Source organism: Staurois parvus, unplaced genomic scaffold (genome assembly GCF_062004578.1).
Source record: "Staurois parvus isolate SC_StPar_1 unplaced genomic scaffold, SC_StPar_1.0 ptg000165l, whole genome shotgun sequence".
NCBI lineage: Eukaryota > Metazoa > Chordata > Amphibia > Anura > Ranidae > Staurois > Staurois parvus.
In genome coordinates this window covers 13,965,168-13,976,679 of record NW_028317961.1, presented here as the reverse complement: position 1 = coordinate 13,976,679, position 11,512 = coordinate 13,965,168, and the positions used below count along the sequence as shown (strand labels likewise).

General features: G+C 36.8%; 1 protein-coding gene across 1 annotated transcript; it reads left to right on the top strand.

Annotated features, from left to right (window-relative positions):
• Nucleotides 1-235: 235 nt before the first annotated feature.
• Nucleotides 236-10,487, top strand: SMIM28 (small integral membrane protein 28). Its single transcript, XM_089676310.1, has 2 exons — nt 236-484; nt 9,257-10,487. The coding sequence occupies exons 1-2, from the start codon at nt 374-376 to the stop codon at nt 9,644-9,646; spliced, it is 501 nt and encodes a 166-aa protein (XP_089532436.1). The 5' UTR covers nt 236-373; the 3' UTR covers nt 9,647-10,487.
• The last annotated feature ends 1,025 nt before the right edge of the window (nt 10,488-11,512 follow it).

Below are 11,512 nucleotides of genomic sequence, written 5' to 3'. Positions count from 1 at the left end.
GGTTTCTTATAGTACATAATCTAAATTTAGAAGGTTATCTCTTCAGAATCAGACCATGTGCTGGCAAATTCTCCTTTAATAATCCTAATGCAGAAAACCGTCCAATCATAGCTCTGCCCTTTCCTGATACCTGATGCCAGCTCTCTGGTAATGTAGGCCACCGTAACAAATCCAGAGAGATTGAGTTGGGCTGATAGTGTAGCCTAACCGTGGGGTTTTTTTTTTCACTGTTGTTAATAACACAAGAGAACTTATACCAATGATCATTAGCTCTCAGGCCTCCAGCTGTGTCAAGGCAGGCGCAGAGGGGGATTGTGGGAAAGTCGGCACCTTGTGAATTGGAATTTAGGCAACAGAAACATCAGTTGATAGAATGCGGTGGCTCTTGGACAGCAGCTGGAGTAAATTTGGACATGCAGGCAGGGGCAGCTATGAGTGGATGACAAGTGAACCTGGACTACCATTTGAAGAAACCAAGCTGCAGGTAGGTAAATACGTGACATATTTAGAACAAATAGTAAACAACAATAGGATTGTAAATAAACATGCGTATGTGCAGATTTAAATACTAAATAATACAATGATTTTAAAGAAATTCCTCTGTGCAGATTTAAATACTTACCAATAAAGTGATTGTAAAAAAAAAATTCTTCTGTGCAGATCTAACTGCTAAATTTATAAACAACTTAAAAATAAATTGTAAAAAACTGTATATATTGTTTTTTAGCTGTGACACAGTTAACTACTCATAAACAATTGAGATATTTGTGGATTATATGGAATATCCCTATTGCTTATGATTTAAAAACTTTTCAGATAAATACATTTACTGCATAGCTGCTAAGATGTTTTGTGCTACAAAGGGTAAAGTATACTTTTATTACAGAATATGTACATTTAAAATGAAAATCAAATAAAATTATAAGAATGTTTATAAATGAAAATGCATAATTAAATGTAAGTATATTCCACCGTTATCATCATAAACAAAAAAATTGTTAACAGTTTCATATTTTATTTAATTTGGAATAAATAGTATATGTTAGTGCTGCTTATTTTATATTTAAGTTGCACACTGTTTCATATAAAAAACATGTTTTAAGGATCATTGAAAAAGTTGCTGTTTGTGAGAAAACAAACATTTTTAACATGTTAAAGAAAAAAGTAAATACTGTAAAAGATTAGCATTTCAGATACATATAAAAGTCAACTTGGTAAATGTACATGTAAAATGGGTTATTGAAGGATATGTTAGTTTATTCTCTGAGACAAGCTGGATAGTGGATATATAGGATTAAGCATTGCAGACAGTCATTAACATCTGATTTTTTTTAATGCTTTACTATATCCAGTAGTATGGATGCATAGGATTTTGTTAATAATGTTGAGTGGTTTGGGTGAATTATTTGATTGAAAAAAAAAAAAAGGTAGAAAAGCCAAGGATCTCTTTCATTATCTGAACTCTGAAGAATTCTTGAGTTTCAATGTGCAGCATAATGAACTAATTGGTAGGACTACAGACTGTTAGCTGGTCTGTAGTAAGTTAAGCAGCTGGGTGAATGATAAAGCAACTTATAGGCTCTGAAACAACCAAACAGTACCTTGCTCTGCAAATAATAAGTGCAGTGAAGAACAAATGAATATTAATAAAATATGTCTGTGAAAATGGTATTTACAGTTGTAAGCAGAAGACATTTACTGTAGAAGATACATTCTGTAAAAAAAAAACAGAATTAAATAAATGTATCACATTCTATCTGATCTATTACATAATACTGCCAAATGAATGCATAACATGTTAAAAAGCATTTATTGCATTGACATAAAAGTACCAAAATATTAATTTAAAATTAGTGATTGAAAACACTGTCACTCATTTCTTTTCTATAGACCTGTATGACTAGAGTCTTAAAAAAAAGGAAATTATTATTGGTATGTACAATAATATATTTGTGAACAGGGGCGGACTGCCCATTTGGAAACTGCCTGAGGGCCCAGGGTCAGTAGGGGGCCCCATGAGGTGCCCCTGGTACCTTTTTAATAGGCTTTTTTGAGTTTAGGCAAGGACACAGGGGCCCCGTGATCCCCTATCGCCCGGGGGCCCCATGAGTTGTCAGTCCGCCCCTGTTTGTGAAGTATGCATTAGAAACTTAAAAAAATAAATAAATATGTATATTCACACACACAATGTCAAAAGGTTTATCAATTCGTAAATTTAGTTAGCTTTGTTATTTAAATATCAAAGAATTTACAGTGATACTGTATTTCACAGTCATTGCTTCGAGCTGTATGGTCATACAGAGATCTTGAAACAGTACAGTACATACAACCAATTGTATACTACTGTAGAATATAAATGTACTAATATAAAAACTAATGTATGTGTAGCAACTTTCTTACCAAATTACTGCATTATATAACTAGCATATATTGTCCAAAGTACCTAAAAAAAATGCAGATGGAATTAAACGTTTTTTTTTTAGAAAAAAAACAAACAAATAGCAGATATAGTAAATAGGATAACTGGCCATATTTTATCTTCACTCAGTGCCTCAAAGAATGACAGGAATAACAATCAATACTGTGTGTGTGCCTGTCAGGGTGAAAATCTAAAGCAGAACAATCTGATAGCTGAAGGGAGATATAATGCTAAAATGGACAAACTACAATGGAAAAAAAGCTATAAGGAAACCAGGAAAAGAATCATCAATAAATGAATAATCACCCAACAAGACTATTTGAGGACTATGATAACAAAGGGGTTAAACCCATCTGTTGTATTATCTTCCCTTTTTCAGAAGTCTGATGTAAAATTGTTTTTTGCCGAAAAATATGCATTTCACATGTATAATCCTCTCTTATTTATAAACTGAAAAATTATTCTGCAGAGTAATACAATCTGGTAGGACTACAAAATGAACACAGAAATAGTAATATAGTATAAAATAATAAACAAAGTGAGCAAATATTATCATTCTATAATATTTCATAGTACGTTTTGTTCAACCATACAAAATAAGGTTGATTTACTAAAATTGGGGAGGGCAAAATCTGGTGAAGTTGTGCATAGAAACCAATCAGCTTCCAGGTTTTATTGTCAAAGCTTAATTGAACAAGATGAAATTAGAAGCTGATTGGTTACCATGCACAGCTGCACCAGATCTTGCACCCTCCAGTTTTAGTAAATCAACCCCAATATGTATATTACTGTGGTAGACAAGAAACAATCCATAGGCTTTCCTAGGTTTAAGTCAAACAGGTGCTCAACAGACTCTTGGGATACCCCCACTATATCTAAAATGGAGTCCTCAGACAGTGCACAATGGGTGTTCTTCCTCTTTCTTCCCATAGGCGGTACCAGGGGCGGACTGACAACTCATGGGGCCCCCGGGCAATAGGGGATCATGGGGCCCCTGTGTCCTTGCCCAAACTCAAAAAAGCCTATGAAAAAGGTACCAGGGGCATCTTATGGGGCCGTTAGTAAAAGATAGATTTAGAGGTTCAAATATAAGTTACTGTATCACCCAATATATGGCTTCCATCCAGTAGCCAAAAAATATGCAGACCAAAGAAAAGATTTGTGAAAAGAGATTCACAAGAAAGCGGCTACATTATGGACAGAATGCGATACTCAGAAAAATTTCCAAAAATTATGCTTTATTACACATTAATGATTGACACTCGGGCAATTATGTGCTTATATGCATACCATGTGATATTATATACCCATGGTATAATTTTTTGAAAATACCTCCTACTGGGAGTGTAACCAGTGTGCGGTGCTGCAAATGCTTTAGACTATGGTGGTCATAGCCTTTGCAGCACATATGTATCCAGACCGGTCTTGGTGTGATTTTAATGGTTTTAGGTCTGTGTGTATTGTCTCATACTGAGGTGATGGTAAACCAGGGCGATTGCCCGAGTGTCAATCATTAATGTGTAATAAAGCATAATTTTGGGAAATTTTTCTGAGTATCGCATTCTGTCCATAATGTAGCCGCTTTCTTGTGAATCTCTTTTCACAAATCTTTTCTTTGGTCTGCATCTTATGGGGCCTTGCTAGACTAGACTAACTTTAAAAAGGGTATATTCCTTCCACTGACACCAATGATGAGGCACTATTCCTCCTACTAATACCAATGATGGAGTACTGTTACTCCCCTAATACCAAAGATGGGGCACTCTTTACTACTTGTGACCCCAGGAAATTTTCTACTCCCACAGTCCAGCCCCCCTAAAGTCTGAAGGACAGTAAAGTGGCCCTTTGTTTAGAATGTTTGGAGACCCCCGTTCTACAGCATTGCTGAAAGCTATCTGGAAAATTACGTTTACTTTTCCGGTTGTATTATACAGGTGCATCGCAATAAATTAGAATATCATCAAAAGTTAATGTATTTCAGTAATTCAATTCAAAAAGTGAAACTCATATATAATATAGATTCAGTACACACAGAGTGATATATTTCAAGCATTTCTTTCTTTTATTTTGATGATTATGGCTTACAGCTAGTGAAAACCCAGAATTCAGTATCTCAGAAATTAGAATATTGTGAAAAAGTTGAATATTGTAGACTCATGTTTTGCACTCTAATTGGCTAACTCGAAACACCTATAAAGGTTTCCTGAACCTTTAAATGGTCTCTCAGTCTGGTTCAGTAGGTTACACAATCATGGGGAAGACTGCTGACTTGACAGTTGTCCAGAAGACAGTCATTGACACCCTTCACAAGGAGGGTAAGTCACAAAAGGTAATTGCTAAAGAAGTTTGCTGTTCATAGAGTGCTGTATCCAAGCATATTAATGGACAGTTGAATGGAAGGGAAAAATGTGGTAGAAGAAAGGTGCACAAGCAAAAGGGATAAACACAGCCTTGAGAGGATTGTGAAGTAAAGGCTATTCAAGAATTTGGGGGACATTCACAAGGAGTGGACTATGGCTGTCAATGCTTCAAAAGCCACCACACACAGACGTATCCAGGACATGGGCTACAACCGTCACATTGCTTGTGTCAAGCTACTCCTGAACCAGAGACAACATCAGAAGCATATTACCTGGGCTAAGGAGAAAAAGGACTGGCCTATTGGTCAGTAGTCCAAAGTAAATTTTGCATTTTATTTAGAAATCAAGGTCCCAGAGTCTGGAGGAAGAGTGGAGAGGCACAGAATCCAAATTGCATGAGGTCCAGTGTGAAGTTTCCCACAGTCAGTGATGATTTGGGGAGCCATGCCATCTGCTGGTGTTGGTCCACTGTGTTTGATCAAGTCCAAAGTCAGTGCAGCCCTCTACCAGGAAATTCTAGAGCACTTCATGCTTCCCTCGGCTGACCAGCTTTATGGAGATTCTGGTTTCATTTTCTAGCAGGACTTGGCACCTGCCCGCACTGCCAAAAGTACCAAAACCTGGTTTAATGATCTGGGTATCAGTGTGCTTGATTAGCCAGCAAACTTGCCTGACCTAAACCCCATAGAGAATCTGTAGGGTATTGTCAAGAGGAAGATGAGAGTCACCAGACCCACAATGCAGAAGAGCAAAGCAACCTGGGCTTCCATAACACCTCAGCAGTGCCACAGGCTGATTGCCTCCATGAGATGTGGCACTGATGCAGTAATTCATGCAAAAAAAGCCTCAATCAAATATTGAGTGCATACTATACTGTACATGGACATACTTTTTAGTAAGCCAACATTTCTGTATTAAAAATCCTTTTTCCTATTGGTCTTATGTATTATTCTAATTTCTGAGATACTGAGTTTTGGGTTTTCACTAGCTGTAAACCATAATCATCAAAATTAAATTAAATAAATGCTTGAAATATATCACTCTATGTGTAATGAATCTATATAATATATGAGTTTCACTTTTTGAATTGAATTACTGAAATAAATTAACTTTTGATGATATTCTAATTTATGAGATGCACCTGTAAATGACCTGCCTGCATTGCCAGCAGGTCTGGTTCCTAATTATTAAAGTGATTCTAAAGGCTTGTTTTTTTTAGGACAAAATAACAAACACGTTATACTTACCTGCTGTGTGCAGTGGTTTTGCACAGAGCAGCCTGGATCCTCCTCTTCTCAGGTCCCCTAAAGGCTCTCCTGGCCCCTCCCTCCTGTTGGGTGCCCCCACAGCAAGCAGCTTGCTATGGGGGCACCCGCAGCTCCATGTGTCCATTCAGACACGGAGCCGTGGCTTGGCCCCACCCCCTCTCTCTTCTCATTGGCTTACTGGCTGTGACTGACAGCAGTGGGAGCCAATAGCATGAATGCATGAAAGTAAAAAAACCTTCAGCCTTTACAACATTTACAACCACTTTAAAGTACAGGTAAAACCTACCTTAAATTACATTACTTTGTTCAGGCATTTCCTGTCATGAGGTGTCTCCCAGTTATACTCCTGCTTTGTCACCCTATCACATGTGACCCTGATGGAGACACCAATTGGCCATGCCTACACACATTACACAGGCATGATCAATTGTTGTCACTATCAGGAAGCTGGTCAAGAGCAATGACGTGCAACCCATGCTGTAGTGAATGCATGAAGACAGCAAATGGCTAAAGAGGCTGGAGAGGAAAAGCAGCACTGAGATGCGAATAAGAATGGTTAGGATTTAGATCTACATTAAAATGTATCTATACCTAAATTTCTCTTTTTCTTTTCTCTTCTTGGATAGAATGGAGAAAGAATAGAACCCCCATCAGATTTTACTGATATTTGGGGCTCTGTGAGAAATATTTTCTCCCACTTTTTTTTTTTGTCTGAAAACCAACTTTTTTTTATTATCAAGCAGGTAAAATGAAGGAAAATCTTCTTATTTAAAAAGAAAAACACTGACTCTGACCTTTGACCCTGACATTTGACACTGATCTTGACCTTTAACCCTAAGCTTGGCCCTAACCCTGACACTGACCTAGATCAAACCCTGGCTATTTTATTGCTTATTTTTTACATACTTTTTTACATGCTTCTCCTATAGCAAAGAGAAAATGTTACAATGTATCTTTTTTCCATTCAAAAGGAGAAAGAACACAGGGACAGGTTGTGTAGCTACTGATCACTGTGATAACCTCTTGCAGTGATCATGTGATCAAGAGCCTGTTCTCCCAGCCCCCAATGTTTCGTATGAGACCTAGAGTTATCAGTGACCTGGGCACTTTTTTCTATACAGGACGCCAATTAATCTTTTCAGAGGAGCCTCAGATGGTAGTAAAACCTGACAGGAGTTTGAATCCTTCCCTTCTCTACCAAACACTATAAGTATATGGGTATAGATACACTTGAAGCTATTATGTCATTTCATCTAAACCTAATATATTATGTAATTGCAGATCAAATTTCTGAAGTTGAAGTCAATTTTTACTCAGATTTTTCACAGCTGCTGTCTAAAGATTGATTGAAAGCTGTGACATGAGAGAGGGAATTTTTCAACAGCTTCTATGTACAGGTACTCTTAGTAGGTATAGGATAAGGAAAGGCATGGGTCACTTTAACTGGGTTTAATCAGTATTTGTAATTAAAGTAACTTTGTTGGTAAAATAATTCTGTAAAGTAAAGTGGCCCCAGAAATGTAGACATTGATTACCCACCTCTCTTGTTGTGCTCACTGCTGGAACTGTTGGCTGAAGATTCTGTAGAACTTCTGGGAATGTCAATTTCCTGGTCTACTACTACATATTGTGGTTCTCCCCTCCGGCAACTGCATAACTATAGGACACAGTCGTTTGGTAAGAGCTGGTGGATGGTGTGACATGGGCAGCAGGAGAGATTAGTATTTTATGTCCTATTTGTGAATGCCACCTTATTGTAGAGTATTATTTTAGGGCAGTAACAGGCAACATGTACGATTAATCAATTAATGACTTTAGCTACTTAGAAACCACTGTCAGTCCACTGATTTGACCAAAAATAGAGTTGCTCAGTACAATTTGTTTTTCGGAAACTTTTCACAAGTGGGGTGTTGTTTTCCTCTGCTGTGCAACTTCCTCACTACTTGATATATCACCAGATTCACCACCATGGATGTCATGGACATTAGTGAATGAGCAATTATATATGCATGATCCTACCATTTCACAACGTCTATAGACCAGTTTTCCCCTAAACAGGAATACTCTAGTTTCACAAGTGTTACTGCTTAGGGCAATGAAACAAAGCATCCACAAAAAGACAGTCCTGCTAATGGCTTATCAAAGATTTGGGCTTGAACAAGGTTTTCTAACATGTTTTATCCTTCAAGAGCACATCTTTGGGCAGTCACTCTCTGGCCCACAGACATCAACTTGTCTGCAATTTTAGCAGATAAGGACCATCTTAGTAAGCTGTCATCTAATGCCTATAGGCACCTCAACTTTAAAGGAAGATTTGAATGTGATCACTGCCTTTGGTTACTGTCATTTCAGGCTTTCTAAATTGAGCAACATTAATTAACCTGCAGTGGTATGGTTAGGAATATCTGGCCTCCATCACACACATGGTTTTAGACCAAGCTGATTAGTGACAAAGAGAACTGGTGTACTAAAGCAATATCTATATCACAAACCAACATGCTAAACTTACTGTGTACTCTCATTGTACTACTAGACTAAATTTTCAGAGTAGTGCACCCTTAAAAGAATCAAGGAAGCTTTCAAAATTCAGGGCTGATGCTAAGCAGTGTAAGTGCATTGTGTTTTTTATTTGTTATTCCGCTGCATATTGCTGTGTTTTTTTGCCAGCACTCTAAAAGAGCATTTTATTTATTTTAAAGCTAGAGCAAGTTTATCCACCATTTATTGCCTATTGCTAACTTTACCATGGTCTGCCTGCCCTGTCCTTTTAATAGGATTGTCTGACAAAAAATATCTATGACCCAAAATGCAAGTTTATAGACAGCTCAGCAGAAGATTGTTTTAGCTGTTGGATTGTGCCTCTACATTCCATTGTACCTTAATGGGCCAGCTGCTGATCGTTAATCAGACCTCAGCCCTAAAATTGTCTCGTGGACTTCATATAAATTCCAAATATGCACTTTTGGGATAAAGAAATGTACTGTATATGAACTCCACAAAGACAATTTTAGGGCTTGAGGTCTGATTAAGGTATTTATCCATATACAGTATGACCTAATTATTACAGACCTATTTAAATCCATGTAGCTGAGTTGTACATTGTTAACAAGTGCATTGCAGGAATAATAAATGTTGGTTTGCATCACAGTTTTAATTGGCTAATATAATAAACATTGGTGAAAAAGGCTTCTCCTACTTTCTTTATGCAGAGCAAGCACCCCAATGAAATCAATTCCACCAAAGAAGACTTACAGCCATTCCTGTGCATCATACTCCCTACAACTGCATTACTAGTGATAGGGTTCTTCGTGCTGTTCCTTTATCGGAGGTGTCGACGTAAGATCCCACAAGGTCAAATCTTTGCCATAAGTCTCCAGGAGAACCTTCCAGACAGAGAAAATGACTTCTTTTCCACCTTACCTTGGAGCTCAGAACCTTTTCAGTACTGTACACTGGTGCCGGATGCCTCTTTTCTTACCATATGTTTGCCTCCTCCATATGAAGAAGCAATCCTGAAGACATCAAGTGACTCCTGTATCAGTATCTATCAGGACCCAGTGCCTCCATATGAGGAAAGACCACGCAGGTCAAGCAAATAATGTTACGACTTTGGAATGTAAAGTAGACTTCACAAGAGGACTTCAGCTGGACCTGGAAGTCCAAGAACTTTATTTAGCAGCTTGCAATGTAAGGGCTTTTTATAATATATAACAAGGTTGCACAAAATGGGAAAGTGCTTTTTTACAAATGAATATAAGCACACCAACATAAGGTGGCAGTTTAGATGACTGCAATGTCTATCTTTGCCTGCTGCAAATATTCAGGTTCTATTTATCTGAGGGCTTCCTTTACATTTATGTAATAACACAGCAAAGATATGTGTAATATAAGATTCAGTTATTTTTAAATATTATATCACATTTAAAATAATAAAATGTGACCAATGGCAGATTGCATAACTAGTAAGCTCAAAACGTCAGGCACTTTTTGACTTTGCTTGCCCTAGAGCCTCCTAGTGGCTTCATGGAATGCTATGTCAGTATTTTTGCTACTAATATGGACTTGAATAGTTCTCAAGTACATACTATTGGGGTCATCATACTTCAACCATAGACCACTAAAATTGCTGCATGACCCAGCCTATAACATCAACTTCCCTACTACCGCAACTGGAATTATTCAACTTTGTAGGCTGCTCAGCTTTAACCAAATACATATTACTTAAATGTAAAGACAAATGGACTTCATTTTTGTATTAGTTTGGATATTTTAGAAAACCACAATTATCTAATATAATACAGGTATGACATTTGGTATGTTTATTTCCTGAATTATTTATCTTCTCTTTTAAAAGAGCACTTAATGATGCTCAAAAAGCTATTTTGTACTATGTAATTTGGACAGATGGACATAATAAAGGTATTATGAGTAACCATAGAATATATAGTCTTGTTTTTTTAATGTTTATAGAACTTTATCTAAAAAGTTTTATCTTTCTACCAGAGTTATAAAAGCATATTATTATTCATTTCAAAGTTTATGCACATTTTGAAATATAAATCAATTAGGATGCTGCGCTGCCACTCCTAAAACTGTGAAAAAATAGTTAGAGTGATAAGTGAGTGTATGAACCCCACTTTAAAAGGTACATGATTAAATAGGTATAACGTGCTACAATACACCTCCCTCCTCAATAAATAAATGTGTAGTCACAACTCTGAAAAATGAACATAAATAACAATAATATGTGTATCGTGCTACAATGCATCTCACTCCTCAATGAGGATACCCATATAACACTCTTTGATAAATTAAATGCTTTGTGATGCAAAACATAAATCAAATGATGAAAACACCTGTTAAACAAACGTGTAAATATTTAAGAGACTACAATACACCTTCCCCTAATGCAACACACTGAAATTTTAAGCAATAAAATGGCCTTGCTAAAGGTCAATATATATCAATCCAATATATGTGTCAGTTCATCTTTATAAAGTCCCAATACTACAAAACACCTTCCACATCTTAAATACAATGGTGACTTGGTGATATAGCTGGTGACCGTAGCAGGTAATTTGTGATTAATGCTATCATTTAAATATTTACATGTTTATTTAATAGGTGTTTTCATTAATTGATTTATGTTTTTCATCACAAAGTATTTTATTTATCAAAGAGTGTTGTATGGGTATCCTCATTGAGGGGCGAGGTGTATTGTAGCACGATAGACATATTATTCTTATTTATGTTCATTTTTCAGAGAACTACACATTTTATTCATTGAGGAGGGAGGTGTATTGTAGCATGTTGCACCTATTTATTCACGTACCTTTTTAAAGTGGGGTTCACTCACTTATCACTCTAACTCTTTTTTCACAGTTTTAGGAGTGGCAGCACAGCATCCTAATTGATTTATCGTCACACTCACTTGTGTTAGTTGCTAGCAGCAGCCTATAGACTCT